This window comes from Convolutriloba macropyga, chromosome 6 (assembly GCF_964194025.1).
Source record: "Convolutriloba macropyga chromosome 6, txConMacr16.3, whole genome shotgun sequence".
NCBI classification, from domain to species: Eukaryota; Metazoa; Xenacoelomorpha; order Acoela; family Convolutidae; genus Convolutriloba; species Convolutriloba macropyga.
Window position 1 is genome coordinate 35,306,514 of NC_134473.1, and position 25,195 is coordinate 35,331,708.

At 33.6% G+C, this 25,195-nt stretch overlaps 1 protein-coding gene across 1 annotated transcript in view; it reads left to right on the forward strand.

Moving 5' to 3' along the window:
• Nucleotides 1-25,195, forward strand: part of LOC142341639 (lon protease homolog, mitochondrial-like) — a 128,947-nt gene that overhangs the window by 57,588 nt on the left and 46,164 nt on the right. Inside the window, exons 10-11 of the mRNA XM_075392748.1 lie at nucleotides 18,400-18,522; nucleotides 18,867-19,010. Of these exons, the coding sequence (XP_075248863.1) occupies nucleotides 18,400-18,522; nucleotides 18,867-19,010 (267 nt within the window). The remainder of the gene's footprint in view (nucleotides 1-18,399; nucleotides 18,523-18,866; nucleotides 19,011-25,195) is intronic.

The following is a 25,195-nucleotide window of genomic DNA, read 5'->3' on the forward strand; positions in this document are numbered from 1 at the left end:
AAGCTAATATTTCACGTTTTTTTTTCAATCTGCATCTATTTTTTTCGATTTTGCCTATTTTAAGGTTCTGCTGGCATTTCTGTTTTCTTCGGTTATTACAGATTTTGTGGAATTGTGTGGCTGAAACGTGTTGTAGCAGTTTTAGCGGGCGTTCATTTTTATTTATAGTTTTTTAATTTTTGAGAAAAAATGACGAAATTCGAGCAAGTTTTTGCCGTCTCGTGTTTTTTGTTGTTGTGACTATTTCTTCTGAGCTTACGCTTCCTTCTGTTGTTTTTCTCAATCGATTCTAAGTTGAGCATTAGTTTAAAGTCGTTGCTAATTTGAACTGACACTTCAGAGGCAATTCTATTCATAGCAATTTTCGCAAACATAAAAAGTATAACTTTTTCAGGTTTTTTCCTAGCAGTTTCTAACAGCCGGTTGATTTATCTCCCTTGCGTTTTGGATCAGTGACTGATCTGGCAGAAAATTTAATAAATTTTTTTGCCGAAAATTAGTTGGGAAGCTTGGAACCTAAACAGGGCACATCTCGCTTAATTAAATTAAATTTCTAACTATTTCAGGTTGTTTTGGTCTTCTTAAATTTAATTGATGTTTATTACTTCTTCGTCAAATGGTGATTGGGTGACTGATGTACGAGAAAATGTAATGAATTTTTTTCAAATAAACGGTTTTGAAATTTATTAGCGTTTGCACAGAGTTTTTAAGAATGGTACCTTTTGGTTTTGTCCGTCATCTCCTTTCCCTTTCGAGTTTCTCTTTATAAACCCATTTTATTAGATTGTATGTGATTTATTAATTTTTTGCTGCAAACTATCTGTATAAGATGTTCCTTAATCAATCGTTTTTTTTCTGGAGTTGCCTCTAAAGTTGATTTTTATCAGGTGGTATCAGTATTTTTCAGATAGTTCTGATATTTTTGCTGTTTCAACATGCTTGGTTTAATTATGTAGAATATACATTAGGTCAGTGAGGATGGTCACTTTTTTTTACTTCGAACCGTTTCCGGAATTCTTCCGGCTGTTTTTGTTTTGTCGTCTTGTGCTCTATTTCGTTTTACGTTTGTTCACACAGCATAGCTGAAAAATCAAATTTTTCTGAATGACTTCTTCGTCTCACTAGTGACAATTACGGTCTAAATCTCACACCATTTGCGGTCGTGACGTCATTTCTTAATCTCACTAGCATAAGTTTTTAAGTCATTTCCGTGATTAGGTTTTGATCATACGCGACTTAGCTCACTCAATAAAATCGCTTTTGCACTTTTAATCTTAAGTTTAATTTGAATTAGTTTAAGGTCAAAGAAACTCATGTGTAATAAAGGCCCCTAATAAAAAGGCTTCTGCTCAATAATTTTGAGCAAGATTTATTAATTTATCGCTGAATGTTTTTGACATTGTTTTTTGAGCGGTGCCGATGACTTTTTCAATTTATCTGTATCTGTTTCAATCTTTATTATACGGCACGCAAGTCTATTCTTTCGGAGCTATTCTGGCAATCTGCCGGCTATATTTTCAGTTTTACATAAATTTGAAATCCTGAAACTGCTAAACAGACTGATAACGAGCAGAAGCATTAATTCGATGTCACAAGTATTGAGGTATTACCTGTCACTCTCATAACATATATCCTAATCTTCTTTTTGGAAAATTCAAATTTTAGAAACTTCAAATAGTTTTAGCTAAGTTATGAATTTAAGGGCAGCCGTGTTGGCCCTTTTCCGATGATACATATTTTGTCAGCTAGTTTTCTCTCTCATTCAGTGAAAAACCTTCGAGGAAGATTTTTCAAAAGGAGAAAGTTCCTAAGGGTCAAACCTGGTTTACATCTGGTGGAAAGGAGCGCCAAGTGTCTTAGCAAAACACTTCAACATCTGGTACAACTTATAAGGAAATTGAGTAGGCAAACTACATCGAGATTATTATTCGGCACGACACAATCAACAACTCGTTGACGCCTCATTAGTCAAACTACAATAATGCTCTTGGTTCAGAACAGCTCCCGTAGGCATTCCGGAAGCTCACTTGCAGAGTTCGTGATATAGTCTGCTGCAGACGTCAGTAGTACGCTTATCTGCTATATGACTGGAGGGGGGGGGGGGTTTCCGGACCCCCCCTGCAAAAAACTTTTAACACCGAAAACCTGATTTTCTCTCAGTGAAATCAAGTTTTTTGTTTAAGTTTCACCAGTCTGAGAGATGTTTGTTGTGTTACGATGACTGGTGAAACCTAAACAAAAAACTTGATTTCACTGAGAGAAAATCAGTTTTTCGGTGGTAAAGTTCTTTGCAAGGGGGGTGTCCGGACCCCCTCCCTCCAGTCATATAGTAGCTACCGGTCGCTGGTGTGCTGTCGTTAACGCAACCCAGAGCAGCTCCTCATTTGCTCAACGGCAAAAACTCATTTTTTTTTGAACTGAAAATTTTCCTTATTAGGCCTCAAACTTGGAAAAAAATTTTTGCGAAATTATTTCAAACTTTTTGACGACCTAAAATGGTCTGTATTGGATTTTGCGCTATAAAAGAGCACCCAAAAGTGATTTTTTGTAGAATTCACTTTTCTCACCTATGCAGTATGGGGGTCAAAACATACAAAAGTTTTTTTTGAAATCTTAAAATGGTAAGAAATGGATTTTGCGCTATAAAAGAGCACTCAAAAGTAATTTTTTGTGAACTTCATTTTGTTGAGCCAAGTAGAGCTGCAAAAACTCAGGTTCTGAACAGTCAATGATAAGACAAAGAACAGTCAGAAGCAGATTTTGTTGATAGTACTTTTGCAAATGTGCAAAAGTATTTGGAAAACATGTCTTTTTTTTATATACCTTTGTAACTATGTATGTTTTTATCTAAACAAGTAGTTATTTTTGCTTTCTTTTGCTTTAAAAGGAATTTTTTGTGTATTAATGAACAATTGACTGATTTGAAAGAACGATAATTTTTTATATAAAATTTTGTGTATTCATGTATATGATCATGAAAGTATGTATATTTGTATATAAGTAAAAATACCTGTTTTTAAAGGTAGTCATATGATTGTATGAATTTTTGAGCTTCAATGTATGCATGTGTGTAGAAATTAATATGTGTACATATATTAAGACATTTTTGGGTGTATGTGTATGTTTTTCTATGTGCATACGGTGGAATGTATGTATATGTCTGGATGTGCTTGTGTTTGTGAATTTATATGCATGCAAGTCTAACGAGAGAGAGAGAGAGAAACCATTGGAGGGCAACTTAATTGTTTAGGAGAATGTTGTTATTTGTCTCCAGGATCCAATAATTTTATATCTTACAAGCTGATTTTGACCTTCAGCGTTGTTAAACTCATGTTTTTGTCCTTTAAACATTGGCAAGCAAAATGTCAGATCCGGAGACGACAACGATTTTTTGATGTTATGAGCATGCTTTTTTGAAAACAGAAATTTCTACACCTATCTAGCTACAATATTTGAAACCATCAAGATTATTTACAGGAAAAAAATCATGCTTTTTTGTCCTTAAATCCTTCGCTAGAAAATGAAAAATGTAACAGTAGACAAAAACTAGTTTCGTGTGTTCTGAACATGTTTTTTTTAAAACTGATGTCCCTACACCTATTCAGCTAGCCGTTTAAGAATGTGTAACATTTTTTACAGGAAAATGTATGAGATAAATCGTTGAGAGATAAACAATAAATTGAGCTAAGTAAAAAGAATAAATTCTGTAAAAATCGAAAAAATTGGTTGTAAAACTATGATATGCAGGAGCAGCTGAACTTTTTACTTAAATAAAGGACAATGATAGGAGTTCATCAAGATCTTGAATCAGACAAAATTTCTAATGAAGTACAAAAAGAGTAGTTTCGACTGGAACTGTAAAAAGCGATTTATTGCCAAAGTTAAGTACCCAACTCATCAAGAACGAACACAACCTCTGTATCTGCAGGGTTGCTAGAAACAGCTTCAATAGTGTATAGGTCTCGTTTGCGTACTGGGAATTAATAATACTGATAAATAGTGCGTACTTGGACTGAAATATTAACCAAAGCGAAACGCTTTTGCAGTAAATGAATCCAATAAATTCAACTATTGAACACCGGAAGTAAGTTACTAGAGCACCTCAACAAAATCAAAGGGGTTCATTATAGTTCCTTCTTGAATGAAATTTACTGTGCATTCAGTAACCCTGTGTCAATATTTTGGATTACTTATTGTTCTGTCGATGTTTTAAAAACACATTACCGTAACGATATTTGATAGAGCATCGGAAAGAGGTACATGCAAGGGAATTTGAAATTAAAAAGATCAGCGTCTATTTAAAATATCCTTGCGCTAAGAATTCTGGCGAACATCTCGTAATTGAACACAACACTACTGCTACCTACTACTCCTACTACCTACTACTGCTACTACCTGCAACTACAATCTACAATTAGTACTTACTTCTAGTACTTTTACCTAGTAGTACTACCTACAACAACTACTAGATACTACTACTAACTATTACAACTACCTATTGTTTCTAAGTTAGACTGTTATCTACTACTACAACCTACTGTCACTGCCTTCAAATGTAAGTTTTTGTTTACTAACTACCTACAGCAATGTGTTTTTGTTTTTCTGAAAAACGAAAACAATTCTTATCTCTAGAGACTCGTTTAACATAAACAACAGAATCTTTTATCTTTTTTAAGGTAACGTGTCCTGACTGATGCAGACCGACAGATTTTACCCGCCAATATTTTCAACAAATCTTCTGTTTGAAGGTTTTTGAAAGATATGAAAAATGATAAAGCCTTGTTGCGTAGATTAACTCAGCATTTTTCAATTTAATGTTAATTTTCTGAATTAACAATTTAAAAAATCCATTGTGTGATCTTTCAGGTGATATTTATTGAATTAAATCAACACTGTAGGGTTTATACTGTTCAGCGAACAAGTCTAATTTTTAGAACTTCGACGCACAATTTTGGTTTCTTTGTTCATAAAAAGCCAATGAAAGTTTCAAGTGACCAGATAGAATGTTTTTTTTAATAAATAGCTTTTTTAGCAGTACAAAAAGTCTAAAATGCCACAAAGTATAGAGTGGATTAACTCCAGACTTTCTCAAAACGCTACTCTACGGGTTTGATGAACTTATTTTACAACATCTAAAACAAATTTCTTAGTTGTTGATCATACAAGCATGTCGAAAACTGTTTCTTGTTTCTCTAACTTCGATAATGTTGAATCAGCAAACTAGTTCAAAGAATTGGTTTTGCAATCTCTAAAAATTGAATATCAAGCATACAAACGATGTTAAATAATGCACAGCAATTCAAAACAAGTTATACATGGAAAAATTCAATACTGGAATCCAAAGTCTAGTTCATAATGTTTAATCGACTAGAATTTTCCTATTCTATTTGTTTTTGACGCAAGAATAACTCACATTTTGGCGAATCTCATCTTTTGACTATGTAGGACACATTCTCGAGCAACACAAAAATGGCTTCTCTTTTGTTGCGCATTGTTAGACGATGGCTCTATGCTGAGTTTCTAGAATTTTTAAAATTTTCTTCAAGAAGACTAGTAAATCGTTCTTAAATGGAAGATATCACAGTCTTTTGTTCAGCATCGGGTGTGCAAGATGTATTATTCTCACTTTTATCGTGAATAGTGGTTAGTTTGGCTCAATTCTGCATGATTCGAGCTTCCAAATCTTCTAAAGCAGCGAAATACTTTTGATGGCTCCTGAAGAGGGGCATACTTTCGAAATCGCAATTGTGCAAAATCTTACTGTCCAGAGAAAGTGATGTTATGTCAGAAGTTGATAGTCTTCTTCTTCGGTTATGTCAGATAATGTGGTGTCAAAGTCAATAGTTTTTTGGGTTTGAGGCAATTATCAATGATAGTCCAGTTCGAAATTGCACTGTCCTTCCGTTGTTGTATAAAGGCGATTTTGTTCTGATATCGAGTTTGATAGACAATTGTTCGTTGACATGAGCCTCCGAATTGAGTTAGGATATGATACATTATGAGTGCTAAACCGTCAGTTGAGTTTGGGTTTTGCCTTTTGGCATACACTTCCTGAATGGAATACAAGAATCAAGAATGGAATACAAGAGTCAAGAATCAAAACGTTACAATGTTATTTTGAGAAGCAAATACTCAGCTGAAAGAAAATTTAATCCGTTGGCTGGGGTATAAGCATTTGTATTGTCTTCTAAAAGTTTTCAATGAACTCCTATAGCATTTCGAGGGGCGTCAGTTGTTACACCTGTTAGACTTACTGTTATTCATTTCCAGTTGTAAAAGGAACTGAAGTTTCTCTTAATTACCTCAGGCATTGACATTTTATGGTTTTGATTTGCTTGCTACGCATTAAGAAGAAGACTTGCATTGTGCGTATGATAAATTCAGTCTGCTCTGCAAAAATTCTTTCATAAAATTTTCGGCTAATAGGAGTTTTATTAGTTTGCTTAGATATTATGTTGTCTGTGATCAATAAGGCGTATATACATGTACTTTACTGTGTTATGGCGTTCATCAAAAGTTGAGATAGCTAGAGAGTGAATACGTAGGCTTGCAAATGTTTATTAGTGAAAATATTTTGACACAAGGTGTGCTCCATTGAAGCAAGATAACGCCAACTTAAATAAAGCAAGAGATTAAGCACGAAATTTCAATTTTATTTGAATTTACTTAATGCTGTTCTTTTTTCTTTTCTATGGTTACAATTGCTTTTAGTTTATATAGTAAATGGTTAGAAGTCTTACTATCAATATCAAATTCTTTGTACAATACTTTTGATTTTGCACGTGTTTAATTTAGAAGAACGATAAGAAATCCTTTGCTCACGTTTTTCTGTTAGTAGATAACAAACAATTTGTGCAAAAAGACTCAGTTTGAACCATAGTCGTAAGTTTGCATTAGTGTTTTCTGTATACATGTGCAACAACTTGTGTTTGTGTTTGAGTTTTTGCTATTCACAGAGTTTACACAGTGGCCTTTAAAGCAAGGTATCAATCTGAAGTATTTCGGTGTGTTACTTGAGTAATTCATAAAACTTTAAAAACTAAGTATTCGTTAACGCAGACGCTAAACTTTTTTAAACCAAGAAGCTATCAAGAACAGTTAGCATTTGACATATAAGTATGAATATTCCAATAGATGCAAGAAGTGAGCTTCCTCAAGGCGAATTATCGAGGTCTTAAACGTACAAATTTCATAAAGTAGTAATGAAAAATCAAATTACATAACTATTGGTTTTACACGGAAATCTTTTAAAACCTTGTTTTGAATAATCAATACTTTTTTATGTCAGTAAGGCCTTGTTTTGTATTTAGTCATTCAGATAAAAAAGAAATTTGACGTGAAAAACGTTTCATTTTTTGTGGATTTTTTAGTTCTGTTAGATGTTTCCTTTTCGAGCTCCAGGTAAAAAAAATCTATTCTTTCTAATTGTGAGACCGCTGATTCGTTTTTCTAGCGTATATAGCAGATCTATAAAGCTTTGTTGAGGATTAAGTTTTTGCTATATGAGTACTCATGAAAACCTTTTTCAAATGAATCTACAATATATTGTTAGAGGATAACAATTTTCATGAAGATCAAAATCCTGTTAAAATTACAATGGTTTTTATTGACAATAGTGGCAGTTAGCCCAACACGCAGTAGTAAAATTCCACCTGGAACGTTCTTCTGAAAGCCAGTTTTACATACGCCACAAAGCCAAGAATGCTTATAAACACATAGAAAAGTGAAAACACTGATTAGAAAAGTGAAAACACTGATTGAACTTAATGCAATATGGATAGAAGAGTTTTAACGATGGAAACTTCGCCAAATCAACCAAATGAATATAGAAATTTACTTTTGATTTTGATGATCAAAACGCCTAATGTGATTTCTACTTTCGGTGTTGACGGTTTTTGATGGTTGCAAAAATCAAAGTTAGTTGTGTTAATTAATGTAGTCATGACCTAACAGTATCTTCATTTTAATTATTTTACAATATTAAAACTTCATTAGCAGACCATTCTTTAGAAAATATTAATCATTTAAAAAGTTGCACTGACCTCTCTTTTCATACATTAGTGGTAAAAAATGTCAACACTGTGTTGATTTTGGAAAATTGTGTATTTTCTCTACTTTTCTATAAAACAATGCTAAATTGTACTCTTCAGGAATGCTTGTAGAACTCGTGCAGTGCAGTGAAGATTGCACAATAAACCATGTGAATATTGTCTCTTCAATGATGAAATTGTTAAACTCATAAAAAAAGCTATTTGTTTAACTTTGATGAAAAACCTTATAGCTGATACAGCTTTTTGACTGTATTTTTAAAATCATTGATTGCTTTTCTGTTTAAACAAACAAACCAAAACTTTCTGAACATATTTTTTTCCAATACGCTGACGGAATACAACTCGGCGTTTTCTCAAAAACATTGGTTTCAATGGCTTATTATAAGACTGAAGTCTCACAATGAAAACAACTAAATGTTTGTTGTAAGAGATATTAGGGCATTCTTTAAGAGCTTTTTTGACAAACTACATTTGTGTTTCTAATGTTATTTCTTGAATCGAATATACGAAGAACTGGAAAACTTTTAGGTTTAGTAGATGTCTTTGTTCTTCGATAAATCTATTAGAATTCAGAAGTTTAAACAAAATCTATTCTGTGGGATGTCAGCGTCAATTCTTATTTCTTAACATGTTTTGAATTCCTTATTCTCTGACAAACATTGAGGCTTTTCGCATGGTGTTTTGTTTATAATAAGTTGAAAGAAACATCAAAAAGAAAACTATTTATTCTAAATTCTGACCTTTTGTCAAACAAATTTAAGATAAAACCTAGGACAAATTTTAAACTATATCAAAAGGTATATAGCTATATGACACGTTTATAGCTGTAGTTTTTCTTGGATTGTGAGAACCCAGTGATGGACCCAGTTTTTCCATTTTACTTTATTTGCTTATCCAAAGTCACACGGACACCGATTATTGAGTTGTTTGAATTATCGAATACTATTAAGTAGCCTTTCTTCCAAAGTCAATTATCCTCGAATAGTTTTTTAGATCGCAAACTCGAACTCAAACTCAAGACTTCAACTCTTAAGTAGTGTGATGGGCCAAGTTTCTCCGTTTTGATATACTTGCTTATCCAAAGCCATACAGTCTCCGATTGTTGAGTTTTGAATAAAAAAGAAGTCCTTTTTAAGTCAATTATCCTTGAATAAGATTTTTAGATCACGAACTCAAACTCAAAGTAGGTACCTTGGATAATGTAGGTACCTTGTAAAGTATGTTTCTTTTAGGTAAAGTATGTTTCTTTTAGGTTATACTTTTAGGTAAAGTGATCGGTAAAGTTTCCTCATGTTTTTATTTTTGCTTATCCAATGCCATATCGTCTTCGATTGTTAAGTTTTGAACACTAAAAAAGTCATTTGTTTCAAATTCAGCAAAAGGTACTTCTCTGGAACCATTTTGTGTAAATTGAGTGTAAGTAGACGTTAAAAATATACAAAATTTTGTTCACCTAAACGCTTAAATTTAAGGTTCTTGTTTGAGCTCTCAAACACAACAGACTGTTCCACTCAATTTTGCTGAGAAACGTTTCATGAGGTTGATTTATTTTCATTTTCATCAGATAAACAAGGATTAAATGAAAATCAATAAAACTAGGAAGAAGCTAATACACCAAAATTGCAAAAATCATCTAGCGCTAAATTTTTTTAAATAGCAAGATCACATCTACATTCTTGGCTGGGATCATTAGCCGAAGCTCAGGTTCATTATGAAACTGAATTAATACATTGTCTTTTTTGTCAAGCTGTCCCAGCAGTTTTCAGCTTATACAAAAAGTTGAAACATAAGGATTCAGAGAAAATTGTGTAATACCTAACAACTGAAATAACAAGTGACCTTGAATAAACATATGAAAACAATTATATACAGTTAAACCTCAGTTGGTTGGATAATGTAGGTACCTTGGATAATGTAGGTACCTTGTAAAGTATATTTGTTTTTAGGTACACACTATAGATTTTTTGAAGCAAACGTATTTCTATAAGGCTGATGTTATAAATAGACATAGTGCAGCGCCTTTGTGAAGCACTCAAATTTGCGTTATACGATCCTTCAAAGTAGAAATGTAAAAAAAGTTTGCTTTTCAATTGATTGCACCTAGAATCAGACGTCATACACTGAATAAACAAAACTCAGATTTTGAACCAAAAAACTAAGCTTATGACTGATCAGTCATAAGTAATAAATGTACACAAAAAATGCACTTAAAAAAGAACATGCAATAAAAATATTTGAAGTTCTAAAAATTAGACTGGTTCTCTAAACAGTAGAAACCCTACATTGTTGATCTAATTAATTAAATACCACTTGATAGATCATCCTTCTATGGGTTTATTAAATTTTTAATTCAGAAAATTAACATTGAGTTGAAAACTGCTGAGTTAATCTACGCCACCAAGCTTTATCGTTTTTCATATCATTGAAAAACCTTTAAACATGATTTGTTAAAAAAATTGTCGGCTAAAGCCTCTCGGTCTGCGTCAGTCAGGACACGTTACCTTAATTTAGATAAGATATGTTGTTGTTTATGTTCAACGAGCCTTTAGAGATAAGAATTGCATTCTCTTTCTAAAAAATCAAAATCACATTGTTGTAGATAGTAAGTACACTTGAAGATACATTTGAAGGTAGTGAAAGTAGGTGGTATTAGTGGTAACGGTGTAACTTAGAAACACTAGGTACTTGTAATAGTTAGTAGTAGTATCTAGTAGTAGTTGTATGTAATACTAGTAGGTAGTAGTAGTAGAAGTAGGTACTTATTGTAGATTGTAGTAGTAGGTAGTCGCAGTAGTAGATAGTAGTAGTAGGTAGTAGCAGTAACAGGTAGCAGTAGTGTTGTGTTCAGTTCAAAAATGTTCGCCAGAATTCTTAGCGCAATGATATTTTAAATAGACTTTATAATTTCAAATTCCTTTGGATGTACCTCTTTCCGCTGATCTATCAAATATCGTTACGGTAATATTGTTTCAAAACATCGAAAGGACAATAAGTAATCGAAAATATTAACTCAGGGTTACTGAATGCACAGTAAATTTGATTCAAGAAAGAGCTATAATGAATACTTTTGATTTTGGTGACTTAAGGCGCTCTGTTAACTTGCTTCCAGTGTTCAATCGTTGAATTTATTGGATTCATTTACTGCTAAAGCGATTCGCTTTTGTTAATTTTTTTTGTCCCAGTTCGCACTATTCATTAGTATTTTTCCTAATACGCAATTAAGACCTATCCACTATTGAAGCTGTTTCTATCAAACCGGCAGATACAGACGTTGTTTTCGTTCTTGCTTAATTGATCAGGTGGCAACTCAACTTTGACAATTAAGCGCTTTTTGCGGTTCCAGTCGAAAATACTCCTCTTGTACATCATTACATTTTTTGTCTGATTCATGATCTTGATGAATTCTTATCATTCTACTTTTTTAAGTTAAAAAGTTAAGCTGCTTCTGCATATCATAGTTCTCCTGCCAACTTTTTAAGTTTTTACAGAATTTATTCTTTTTACTTAGCTCAATTTATTGTTTATCTCTCAACAAATACTTTTTCCTGTAAATAATCTTGCTCATTCTTAAGCGGCTTGCTGAATAGGTGTAGAGAAATCAGTTTTAAAAAAATCATGTTCAGAACTCACAAAACTTGTTTTTGTCTTCTGTTGCCACAGTTTTCGTTTTCTTGCCAAGGATTAAAAGACAAAAGCATGAACTTCAATTTTTCCTGTAAATAATCTCGATAGTTTCAAAAATGGTTGCTAGATAGGTGTAGAAATTTCTGTTTTCAAAAAGCATGCTCAGAACATTAAAAAATCGTTTTTGTCTCCGGTTGTTACATTTTGCTTGCCAATGTTTAAAGGACAAAACCATGAGTTTAACAACGCTGAAGGTCAAAATCTGTTTGTAAGATATAAAATTATTGGATCGTGGAGACTAATCACAACATTTTTCTAAACAATTAAATTGCCCTCCAAGGACTTCTCTCTCTCTCTCTCTCGTTAGACTTGAATTCATATAAATACACAAATACATATGCACATTCAGACAGATATACATACATTCACCGTATACGTATAGAAAAACACACACACATACACCCAAAAATGTCTTGATATATACACACATTCACAATTTCTATACACATGTGTACATTGAAGCTCAAAAACTCATACAATCATATGACTACATTTAAGCACAGGTATTTTTACTTATATACAAACATACATACTTTCATGATCATATACATGAATACACAAAATGTTATACATAAATTTATCATTCTTTCAATTCAATCAATTGTTTATTCATACAAAAAATTTCGTTTTTGAGCACATGCAAGCAGGCATACTTACTTGTTTAGATAGAAACATACATAGTAACAAATGTATAAAAAAATAAAAATGTTTTCCAAATATTTTTGCAGATTTGCAAAAGTATTGGCAACAAAAACTGTTTCTCACCGTTCTTTGTCTTATCTTTGACGGTTCAGAACCAGAGTTTTTCCTGCTCTACTTGGCTGAAGAAAATGAAGATCACAATAAATCATTTTTGAGTGCTCTTTTATAGCGCAAAATTCATTTCTTACCATTTTAAGATTTTAAGATTTCAAAAAAACTTTTGTATTTTTGACCCCCATACTGCATAGGTGAGAAAAGTGAAGTCAACAAAAAATCACGGTTGAGTTCTCTTTTAAGCGAAATATCCGTTTCAGACCAATTTAGGTCTTCAAAAATTTTGAAATGTTTTTGCAAAAAGTTTTTCGAAAATTTTGAAATTTTTCCAAGTTTGAGGCCTTGTAGGCAAAATTTTCAGTTCTATAGAAAATGAGTTTTTGCCGTTGAACAATGAGGAGCTGCTCTGGATTGCGTTAACGACAGCACACCAGCGACCGGTAGCTTCTATATGACTGGAGGGAGGGGGTCCGGACACCCCCCTTGCAAAGAACTTTACCACCGAAAAACTGATTTTCTCTCAGTGAAATCAAGTTTTTTTGTCTAGGTTTCACCAGTCATCGTTACACAACAAACATCTCTCAGACTGGTGAAACTTAAGCAAAAAACTTGATTTCACTGAGAGAAAATCAGGTTTTGGTGTTAGTTTTTTGCAGGGGGGGGGGGGGCGGGTCCGGAACCCCCCCCCCCCCCCCCCTCCAGTCATATGGCGGATAAGCATAGTAGTGACGGCACGGATATTTTTCATTGTACTCGGCATATTCACGGTACTCAGCAAAGTAATTTGAAATTTCATATTCTAAATCATTTGTTACGGGATAAGAAGAGAAGAGAACTGGTTTTAGTTTATCGTTATCTGGAGCTACACCGGGACCACGCACTGTAGTTGAAAACCTTCTTTATCGTGACAAGATACATGGCAAACTTAAAACGCCTACTCGCGAAAAAAAACTGGGCCGAGCCAAAGAAAAACAAAACACTTTATCAGAAAAAGTAGCTCCCGCAGTGGCAATAACAAGACAAGGGAAAAAGTAAATCTGTCAGTGGTAGGAATGGGTGCTTTGACTGCAGGAAGCTACCGAAGCCTTAAGATAATGCACCAACGACAGAAGAGGTAATACAACTAGAGATAATGCCACAATCACCATTCAAAATCCAAGAATTATGCTCATTAATTTTGATAACGCCATGACAAAAAATAAATTCTCAAGTCTGCTTAATCGCCTGAAAGACTATTAATGGGAGCAAAAATCAATATTTTTGAGCAGAAAACTTATCAATGATGAGGTTGCTGAGGACAAAGAAGTGCTGAAATGGAGGAGAGAAGTTATCAACACTGGCAGAGAACCAAGGACAACAAAGGTCAGAAATCTAATTTTTGCAAAGGAACGAAAGCAGAATTTGGATAGTTAACTCAGACTACTGAATGACTTTAGAAAAGATGACACTATAAATTATTTCTTTTAATATAAGAAGTCTACTGGATTACAAACGCAGAACACTTCTATCTAACTATGATATACTATGTCTTGTCGAAACCTTGCTTACATAGGACATAACAATTGGAGCACTTTTTACACTCATGTACGATATTTGTCGGAACGATATAATTGTTATAAAAAATGAACGATCGAAACATGGTGAAGTCTTAGTTGCAGTTAAGATAGGCCTATAGAGTGAAGAAATCAAACTAGATACAATAGAAGAAGGCTTTCACTAGTAAAGATCTCTGATAACGACACTGCACTCTTTATGTTCTATGCATATCCCGCGCAAAGGTAATCAACTTGCGCGGGACTGTAATCAGCGATGGCGCAAAGACTACCTACCGCTCCTCGTCAAAAGCTTAGCTCGAAAAGGAGTTGGATTGTGCTGCAACACCAGTCTTTGATTACTCAAATTTCGGTGAATTGATATGGACAACATTGTGTATTACCAACGGCTATGAAGAAAATGCAATTGGTTGACTTTAGATAATAACTTTGTGAATGTTATCAGTGCGCTAGAAGCAAAACACCTGGACATAATTGCGACGAACAAACCGGGTTTCGTCATTGCATCAACGATTGACTACAAGATGAAAAATCAGTTCATTTTAGATGGACAGCTTTGTTCAGCCACAAATCTCAGCGGCTTCAAGTCAAGAAGGCGTTAAGCTTTTTGAAAAACGCTACGTATATGGAAAGGCGACCTGGATAAATACAGTCCATATTATGCTGAGTTAACCTTTCGCTCCAGTGCTATATTAATTTCAATTTTTAGTTCCACACTTGGTACGACTGGCTCAGCTACATTCTTGACAAAATTTTCCAAATTAACCAAGCATCGTGCATCCTTGCAACAGTGGATAGGTCCACCAACTTCATATATGTTGAAAAAGATGAAGACTCTCAGGGAGAAGCGAAAACGAACAGGAGGTGTTCCACTAGAGCTTAATATCTGAAAATTTGAAAGATAGATAAAAAGGCGTTGTATAAAGCTTTCTAAAATAGTTCGTGGACAATGTCTTCTGAACCAAAACAAGTGAAAAATCTTGCCAGCATGAGAACAAACCAAGTTTGTCCAGTAATATGCATATCGGAGAGAAGGTGGCAGTAATTACCGAAGAGCGATGTGAAATCCTAAACGATATCTTTGTAAGTGTTTTCAATCCAAAATTGTAAGCGGACAACTTCCGTATGTAACGGGAGGACAAGGGGAAACCCAATAGAATGCATGTAAACGAAAACCAGATTATAAATGCGCTACTATCTCTTAAAGCGGTCAAAGCTACCGGCCCAGATCGTCTATGAAACACTGTCCTCTGGAGTACGGCAAGAGGAATAGCAAAATCTTTTGCAATTTTTCAAAACTGTGCTTAATGAAGCGAAGTTTCCTTAAGTATTGAAAACAAGTCTGGTAGCCCAGTTGTCAAATCTGGCGATAGATCTGATGATTTGGTGAGAACTTTTGATGCGAACGGAAATCTCTGAACTGAATGGTAGCCACCCTCACTCTTTCTGAAAGCTGTGCCTAACATTTGGAAAAAACAAGATGGAGCATTTTTTTATGGAAACCAGCTTTATTGGTACTAAAATTCACCGATCGTCTTTAGTGGTAGTAGACTAAAGACGATCGGTGATTTTAAGTGACCATAATGCTGATTTCTATAATTGTTCCATCTTGTTTTCCCAAATTTTGATGGATCTCACTGAAAGTAAATAGCAAACAAGCGGAAGATCAGAAAGCAATAAAAAAATCTTTCTTAAAAGCTGCTATGATCTCTTTTATGCTGTGGGGTTAAAATAATGGGTTATTGTGTACACTGACTATGAAAAGTCTAAACGCATGCGCCTGTGATGAACTAAATATGGCAATAGAGACAAAATGCTTTCTGTAAACAATTGCTTTTATCGTTTTCAGTCTCTTCATGTTTTTTTTAGCATTCAGCTGTTTTCACACAAAACTGGTTGTTATTTTTTAAATTGGTCAGAATTTTTAAGAAATTACAAAAAGGTTTTTTTGAGTGTCAGAACTTTTTCATAGTGTAACAAAACTTTTGCATACATATAATTCATGGGAAAGACAATGTAAAAATAATGTCATGGAAAATGTATTGGAAAAAATTGTCATGGAAAATACAATGTGGAAATAATTCTCTCGGCGATTTTTTGGCCGCTAATTTTTCCTGTTATAAATTATAAAGTGGTCAGAAATGCAATCGTTGAAATAGCTTTCAATGTTATTCTTGAAATGTCTTTTAGTCAAAACTATTCTTTAGATTCTTCAGAACTTAAAAATGTTTTTTTTCCAGCAAACAATAATATCAAATAATTTAATTGCATGATCCCCCCTAAAAAACTAAATTATGTCAACAGAGAGGAAACGACCTCAAGTAGATTCTCGTATTTTATTAATTCAGTTTTTTCATCCAGTCCTGGCAAAACATGTGAAACTTAACTCTTTTGCTGCGGTACTAGAAATAGCGAGCTAACTGGTTGCTAAGCAATGTTAATAGGCAAAAGTGTTTCAGAAAAGAATAGTTCATACAATAATGTTGAAGGAGACTTGTTTTAAAAATTTCTCAAAAGCTACTACAAAGCTAATGCACAGTTGTTTTTCAGGAACGTTATTTATGCTACGTGTACCTTTTTATCCATGATTAGGTTATTTAATCAAGTATTGGCTAAAAAGTTTTCGACAATCAGATGCTTTTCAATAGCCGCCGTCAGCCTCTCGACGGCTTTTATTTAGGCGCTTTCCTTTTTTAGGACTCAGTGGATTTGAATTGTTTGGGAACGATTTTTGGGGACATTTTGACGATTTTTGGGATTTTTGAAGTCAAATTGGGGTAGTGATTTTGGTCACACCAAAACAGGAACTGGAGCGAAAAAGCGAGTGGTTTTGCGGCGTGAAACTTTTCCGCTCGTATTCGAAAGTAGTGAGAAAACGGTATTTGAACAAAAATTCGCCTTCTCTCGTTTGTTTTTGTTCACATGCGGCATTTTGACCTTGAATTTTTACTGTCGTTAAAATTCTAATGATCGTATTTTTTATAAATCAGGACTTGTCCTGCTGTTTTCTTTATTCAGTTCACCTTTTTGATCACGTTCTTCCGTTCACTTAAGTTTTTCACGTTTTGAATTTCGCTATACTGAATACAGTCAATGTCATTCAAACGAAACGGGGTAAACCGATAAGGCCCAGTCATTTAGTCATAGTGCATAAAGTTATCAAAGTTCATTAGAGCGATTGCTAGCGTACATCATTTTTAAGCTTGATAGCTTTTAGTTTAAAAACTGAATTGAGTATAGTTTTAGAATCTAATTGAAACTGCTCACCGAATAAGAACTTTTTTGTAACTTAGGAAAAAAGGCAGTCAATTTCTATCTCATCTTTTTAATAGCCTCCTTCTTCTCAACCGGCTATTATAGAGGTCCTGTTTTTTTACTTCATTGAACAAAAATTTGTTTCGCTTTTATCTCATTTTGTTGCTTTTTCGACATGAAATGTTTTGCTGAAACGCATTTTCGAAATGAAACGTCAAATATTTGACTTCAGTTAGCTAGTTTCACTCATCTCTCGTTCTGTTCAAACTTTTTTTAAACAGCAGTTGCTCAACAAAGCGATTCAAAATGAACAGAGGCAGTATAGAAAAAACGAAATCATTAATAGAAACAGGATAAGAACATAAAGCCCAATTTTATATGCCCGTTTCTTTAACTTAGTTCTTATAAGTCTTAGTTACCATCTTTATTGTTTATTGGTATTGAAACTAGCCGCTGCGTCCTCTCACTAAGAAACATGAGTTTGTTCAGCTACGAAATGACATCAAAATAGTTTTCACTTTAAAAATGGAAGAAATGGAAGTCATGTACAAAAATCAATTTTCATTATTTTCTTTTCTTTCAATGCCAATCGTGGTTATGGGAATCAAAGGTGGCTTTTTTCCGGCCATCTGTCGGGTAAGTTTTTTTTTCTGTTTCAATCCCGATGTGCGTCAACGGCGGCTATTTTTCGACAATTTGTCGGATATATTTTAAAGGGATAATCTGAATAAATATACCAGTCACGAATGGAGAAGTATCACCTCTTTTACCGAGAGAATTTGAACCGTCAAAATATTCTCTCGTCTTTCTGAAAAAATTGCAAATAGTTTTAGAGGTATTTTATGTAAAAATTTAATTTTCTTTCAAAAGAAAATGTTCTGTGGTACTTCAACTTCGATAACTCCATGATGAAGCCGAATTTCCAAAAAAAAGTTCAATTGAAATATTCTACGTTTCATGTGTTTTCTGATGATACCACTCGCCAAAATATATTGATTCTTCTGAATTGACTGGCGAAAAAGGGCACAGTCGAGTTGAGTTCTAATGTGGGTCTGAAGGTCAAACAGATCTTATCAAAGAGGTTCTGTGAATTATTTAAGGAGTTCATTGCTGTGAGTAGCCTCAAAAAGTCAACTCAGGGCAAAATTCTGTGCTTTGTTGGACCCCCAGGAGTTGGCAAGACATCAATCGCCAAATCTATCGCCAGGTCTCTCGATAGGAAAGTAAGTAAATAATCAATTTAATAATTGGAAGGTCAAATGAGGAGACATTTTAATTTAGTCCAATTTTATCTCCAGTTTAAGAATCTCTTAGGTATCTAGGAGTAATTTAGAGAGCCAATTTGAGTTTCCAGATTTTACGCGTTCTTGCAGATTGTATTATTGGAAAATTGCTACTACCGTTCTTATAAAATGAATCCTCACGACAGGCCGAAATTAGTTGGACCGGTTTTTAGCAATATTGGAGCTTTTGTCAGCTCAACGAACACTCAGAAATATGTTAAAAAGAACGCTTTTTAAAGTACAGGAGTTTCAGTTAGCAGTAATTGAAGTGAGGTGTGCAATAGTATTTCAGGTTCAGTGTCGGAGGGATGTCGGATGTTGCTGAGATCAAGGGACATAGGCGGACTTATGTGGGTGCAATGCCTGGCAAAATCATCCAGTGTCTCAAGAAAACGGAAACAGAAAATCCTCTAATTCTCATTGACGAGGCAAGAATTTCTCATATATTATGCCAACGAATGGGACAAAATCCCTAATTTGGTGGAAAAAATGAATGAACATTTTAAAGGGCGATTGGCATCGGCTTTGCTTCGAAAAGGAAGTATTCCGACATACTAAATAACCATTTTCAATGCCCGCCATCAGCAACTCTAATGGCTAGTATTTGGGCGCTATCCATTTTTCTACTGGAGTGCTTTTATAATTAGTCCCGTAAAGTTACAACGCAAACAAATGTTCGAATAACTTTGACTTGCAAATAAACATCGAAATTCTGATCTCTGTATAATTTAAATTTAGGCTTTGACATGTTTTTTTAGCAATGAAACTTTATAGGGCTATAGTGTTCAGGTCAATCTGCTGAACAAAAGTAAAAAAGAGAAGGAGTAAGTGTTGTTTGTCTTTGCAATACTTTGAAGTAGAGCGAAAAAGAAAAGTGTATAGAAAATTGGTGTGACTGTTTCGTTCGTTTTTTTTTTAGTTCCGATTTCGCAACATTTTTTTTTCGCTCTCAAACGGAGCTTGAAGAAATTATTAATAGCCGCCGTCAGCCTCTCAACGGCTATCATTTAGGCGCTCTCTTTTTACAATTCAAAGAATTTGAATTGCATTGGGGCGCTGTCTTTTTTTTACGACTCGAAGAGGAGTATTGGAGAAGTCCTTTTTTTAATCACTTTAGTTGGAGTGAATTTTGAAGCAGGAAATGAAACGCGTGAAAAATATTAGAGTGGTTTGCGTGCTGAAAAAAAGGAAGAAGAGAGCAAAAAGAGTGGTTTTTTGTTCATTCAGCTGTTTTCAAGAGAGCGAGAAATTGAGGTGTGAAAAAGTTTCTGTAAGCGAGCGAAATTTTGTGTTCTCATGCGGCTTTTCAAAACCGTTTTTTTGTTAACTTTTTGGTTTAGAAGTCTTATTACGATTTTCTGTGATTTTTAAGGTTGTTTTAATAGTGGTTTGTAGGTTTCTGGTCATTAAAAAGAATTTTATACCATTTTGCTGGTTTTTCAGCTATTTTGCTGAATTTTAGGCAAATTTTAGCAATTTTTTTGCGTTTTGTTTTGTTATAATGCTTTGTATGGGCTTTGAATAGACGCATGTTAGTTACTGAGTCTTTAGATACAAGTGATTAAATCGTCTTAGGTTTTAAACGAGTTTTTTGTAAAGAGAATGACAATAAACTGAAAAATTTTTAATTTTTAATAATTTTTTGCTGCTTTTTGCTTTTTTCTAAACTTAGAGAATTTTTTTTAGCCTATTCGGCTTTCCTATTTTTTTGGAAGTTTTACAGTACTTTTTTTTGCTCCAATTAACGTTTTTTTGGGTCTGTGCTCTCGTGAAGTCATTAAAAGCTTATTTTTTAAGATTTGTTTTCAGTTGTTTTTAAATGCTCTTTGTGTTCAAGTTTTTATAGCATTTGGGGATGCCTTTAGTCCAAAATAGGTGTTTTTGATGCGTGTTGAAGATTTTGATTTTAGTTTTGAGTCATTCTGTTAATTTTTTATGCAGATATCCGCAAATTTTCGTGTTTTTTTGAATTTTTTCTGAAATCTGATTCTGCTTTTTGCCGCTTTTTAGTGTTCTAGCTTTTGAAAGGAATTTTTCCAGTGGTTCTTTTGGAATATCTTTAAGGCACTTTTAAATGAAAGATATTAATAACTTTTCTTAATCTCTAACTTTTCTCTTTTTTTCGTTCACCTTTTTTTACTTTAATAAATAGACAATGGTTGGATTGTGGCCAAATTTTGTATTTTTACGGTGAAGATTTTTGTTTTTCGTTTCATTTCTTTTACCTTCGGTTATCCTACTTGAAAATTTTGTGTTGAGTTTTTCTTTCAATTTGCAGTGATTCAACATAATAAAACTGAACCTATCGCATGGGTATTTGCCAAAAATTGTTTTTTTTAACTTGCAACTCAATGTAAAATATCACGTGATTTATCGTCTTTTCTGGTCAGTTATTTTTCTTGTTCCTTTTCATTTTCTTGTTTTAAAGTGACAAGTGTTATTCAGTAGGATAAGCATTATGTTAGTTATTTGGGTCACTCAATAGAATAGGTTTTATGTTATTTAGGGCGTTAGTTTTTTCCTTCGAGTCGTTTCCGGAATTCTTCCTGCTTTGTTTTTTTTAAGATCTGTTCACACATTTTCACGATTTTTGAAGTCAAATTGGAGTAGTGATTTTGGTCACGCCGGAACAGGAAGTGGAGCAAAAAAGCAAGGGGTTTTGCGGCGTTAAATTTTTTCGCTCTAATTTTAAAGTAGAGTGAGAAAACTGTTCGAACAAAAATTCTCTTTCTCGCTTGTGGTTTTTTTGTTCACATGCGGCAATTGCACTTTGATTTTTACTCTTTTTTCTATTTTTGATTGTGTTCAAGTTTTTATAGCATTTGGGGATGCCTTTAGTCCAAAATAGGTGTTTTTGATGCGTGTTGAAGATTTTGATTTTAGTTTTGAGTCATTCTGTTAATTTTTTATGCAGATATCCGCAAATTTCCGTGTTTTTTTGAATTTTTTCTGAAATCTGATTCTGCTTTTTGCCGCTTTTTAGTGTTCTAGCTTTTGAAAGGAATTTTTCTAGTGGTTCTTTTGGAATATCTTTAAGGCACTTTTCAATGAAAGATATTTAATAACTTTTCTTAATCTCTAACTTTTCTCTTTTTTTCGTTCACCTTTTTTTTCTTTAATAAATAGACAATGGTTGGATTGTGGCGAAATTTTGTATTTTTACGGTGAAGATTTTTGATTTTGTTTTTCGTTTCATTTCTTTTACCTTCGGTTATCCTACTTGAAAATTTTGTGTTGAGTTTTTCTTTCAATTTGCAGTGATTCAACATAATAAAACTGAACCTATCGCATGGGTATTTGCCAAAAATTGTTTTAACTTGCAACTCAATGTAAAATATCACGTGATTTATCGTCTTTTCGGGTCAGTTATTTTTCTTATTCCTTTTCATTTTCTTGTTTTAAAGTGACAAGTGTTATTCAGTAGGATAAGCATTATGTTAGTTATTTGGGTCACTCAATAGAATAGGTTTTATGTTATTTAGGGCGTTAGTTTTTTCCTTCGAGTCGTTTTGCGGAATTCTTCCTGCTTTGTGTTTTTTAAGATCTGTTCACACATTTTACGATTTTTGAAGTCAAATTGGAGTAGTGATTTTGGTCACGCCGGAACAGGAAGTGGAGCAAAAAAGCAAGGGGTTTTGCGGCGTTAAATTTTTTCGCTCTAATTTTAAAGTAGAGTGAGAAAACTGTTCGAACAAAAATTCTCTTTCTCGCTTGTGGTTTTTTGTTCACATGCGGCAATTGCACTTTGATTTTTACTCTTTTTTCTATTTTTGATTGTGTTCAAGTTTTTATAGCATTTGGGGATGCCTTTAGTCCAAAATAGGTGTTTTTGATGCGTGTTGAAGATTTTGATTTTAGTTTTGAGTCATTCTGTTAATTTTTTATGCAGATATCCGCAAATTTCCGTGTTTTTTTGAATTTTTTCTGAAATCTGATTCTGCTTTTTGCCGCTTTTTAGTGTTCTAGCTTTTGAAAGGAATTTTTCTGGTGGTTCTTTTGGAATATCTTTAAGGCACTTTTCAATGAAAGATATTAATAACTTTTCTGAATCTCTAACTTTTCTCTTTTTTTCGTTCACCTTTTTTTCTTTAATAAATAGACAATGGTTGGATTGTGGCGAAATTTTGTATTTTTACGGTGAAGATTTTTGATTTTGTTTTTTGTTTCATTTCTTTTACCTTCGGTTATTCTTCTTGAAAATTTTGTGTTGAGTTTTTCTTTCAATTTGCAGTGATTCAACATAATAAAACTGAACCTATCGCATGGGTATTTGCCAAAAGTTGTTTTTTTAACTTGCAACTCAATGTAAAATATCACGTGATTTATCGTCTTTTCTGGTCAGTTATTTTTCTTGTTCCTTTTCATTTTCTTGTTTTAAAGTGACAAGTGTTATTCAGTAGGATAAGCATTATGTTAGTTATTTGGGTCACTCAATAGAATAGGTTTTATGTTATTTACGGGCGTTAGTTTTTTCCTTCGAGTCGTTTCCGGAATTCTTCCGGCTTTGTTTTTTTTTAAGATCTGTTCACACATTTTCACGATTTTTGAAGTCAAATTGGAGTAGTGATTTTGGTCACGCCGAAACAGGAAGTGGAGCAAAAAAGCACGGGTTTTGCGGCGTTAAATTTTTTCGCTCTAATTTTAAAGTAGAGTGAGAAAACTGTGTTTGAACAAAAATTCTCTTTCTCGCTTGTGGTTTTTTGTTCACATGCGGCAATTGCACTTTGATTTTTACTCTTTTTTCTATTTTTTTGGATTGGTGTTTTCTAAATGGTTTTCATAAAGCATTCATAGTCCGTTCTATGTCTAGTTTTCTGTTTAGTCAATGAAAATTCTTTATATTGTATGTCAGGACTTGTCCTGCTATGTTTTTTTAATTCGCTTCAACTTTTGATCACGTTTAATTGCTCTCAAACGAAGTTTGTAGCAATTATTATTAGTCCTGTCGTTTTTTTGCGATTTTTTGATTGACGGATTTTTTGTCTGACCCATTAGACTTTTCGTCCTCAAAAACGGGATAAACAGTTAGCGCGCAGTGGGCATTAAGTGCCTAGAGCCTTTCAGCTCTGCTTCAGCTCAAACTCTTATACTTATGGTGTGAAGGGCGGTTCTTAAGAGGTTGAAGACACCCCCACTGTTGAGCCCTCTCCACTATTGCGCCCACCTCCCCTCCACCGCGTGGGCGCTCCTACCCCACTAATGCCTCCCATCAACCAGCACCCCCCCCGTCGCTAAAAGCACGCAAATGTATACTAATTTTTACAATTTTTTGAACCTTTTAAAAATTTTTGTCATTTTTTGAGTTTTGTCGCTCCTAGGTGTCAGAGAAACGAGAAACCCCTCTAGGCCTTGATTGTAGGTTATTACTTAGTTTCTTTTGGTAGTGGAATGAGTTCAACATTTTAACATCACGAATTTGCCTTTTTTGACAAAACTTTTCTTTTAACTTATACTTCATTTTTCGCGTCTTCTCAGACGCAGAGGCTAGAAGCCCGTCTTAAGGGTTTGAAGGTAAGTTACTGAAAATTTTTATTTTGCCATAGAATAGTTTTTAATTTTTTGATATCACAAATTTCAGCAATTTTTTTGATTAAACTTGCTTTTTCAAATTTTTTGTCGTTTTTTGGTTTCTCTAGCCCCAAGAGCCAAGGAATCCCATCTGGGGTTTAACACTAGGTTACTGTATAGTTTCGAGATGTAATAGAATGTTTTTCAAGATTCCAACGTCACACATTTTAGCCTTTTTTTTAAAAAAAAACTTACATTGTTTTTCAATTTTTTTGTCATTTGTCATTTCAGGTTTTTTCAGCTTAGTAACTTATTATTCAAATTTTCCAGTAACTTATTATCAAAATCTCAGAAATCTTCCTTGAGGGCTTGATAAAAATATACTGGATATTTTTCTTTTGGCTCCGATTAGTTTTCAACTTCTTTATCACAAATTTTGGCTTTTTTATAAATTTTTTTTTCAAGTTGTTTGGAGTTTATTAGTTTCTTTATTCACGTCTTACTGTACGCAGGTGTCGGAAGAACTTCTCAAGGGTATGATAATAAATTACTGAAAAGTTTTTATTTTCCATGGAATAGTTTTCAACTTTTTAATATCACAAATTTTAGAAACCTTTTGTTAAAACTTGCTCTTTTTTTAGGTTTTTCCAGCCTCAAGAGCCTTATAACCTTCTCTAGAGTTTGATAATAGTTTACGGCATAGCTTCTTTTTGTAATGCAATGTTTTTCAAGATTTTAATATCGCGAATTTAAGCATTTAGCATTTTTAAAAAAAATATTCTTGCAATTTTAAGTTTGAATCTTTGTGATTTTTTTTAAAAAAATTTTTGGCACCAGCGTCATAATGACCTTCTTCAAGCTTTTGCTTAGTTTTTACAGTTTATGGAATGGTTATCTATTTTTTAATGATTGCAGCTTTAGCAGTTTTTTGATAAAATTTTTTTTTCTATTCGGAAAATTTTTATGTTCCAAGTTTATGGATCTTCATGGGCCAGTGAATTTTTTAAAGCTTGAAATAGAGATACTGGATGGTCTCTTGAGGCAATGAAATGGTTCTGAAGATATTAGTATCACGAATTTTAGCAAGATTTTGTATAAATCTGCA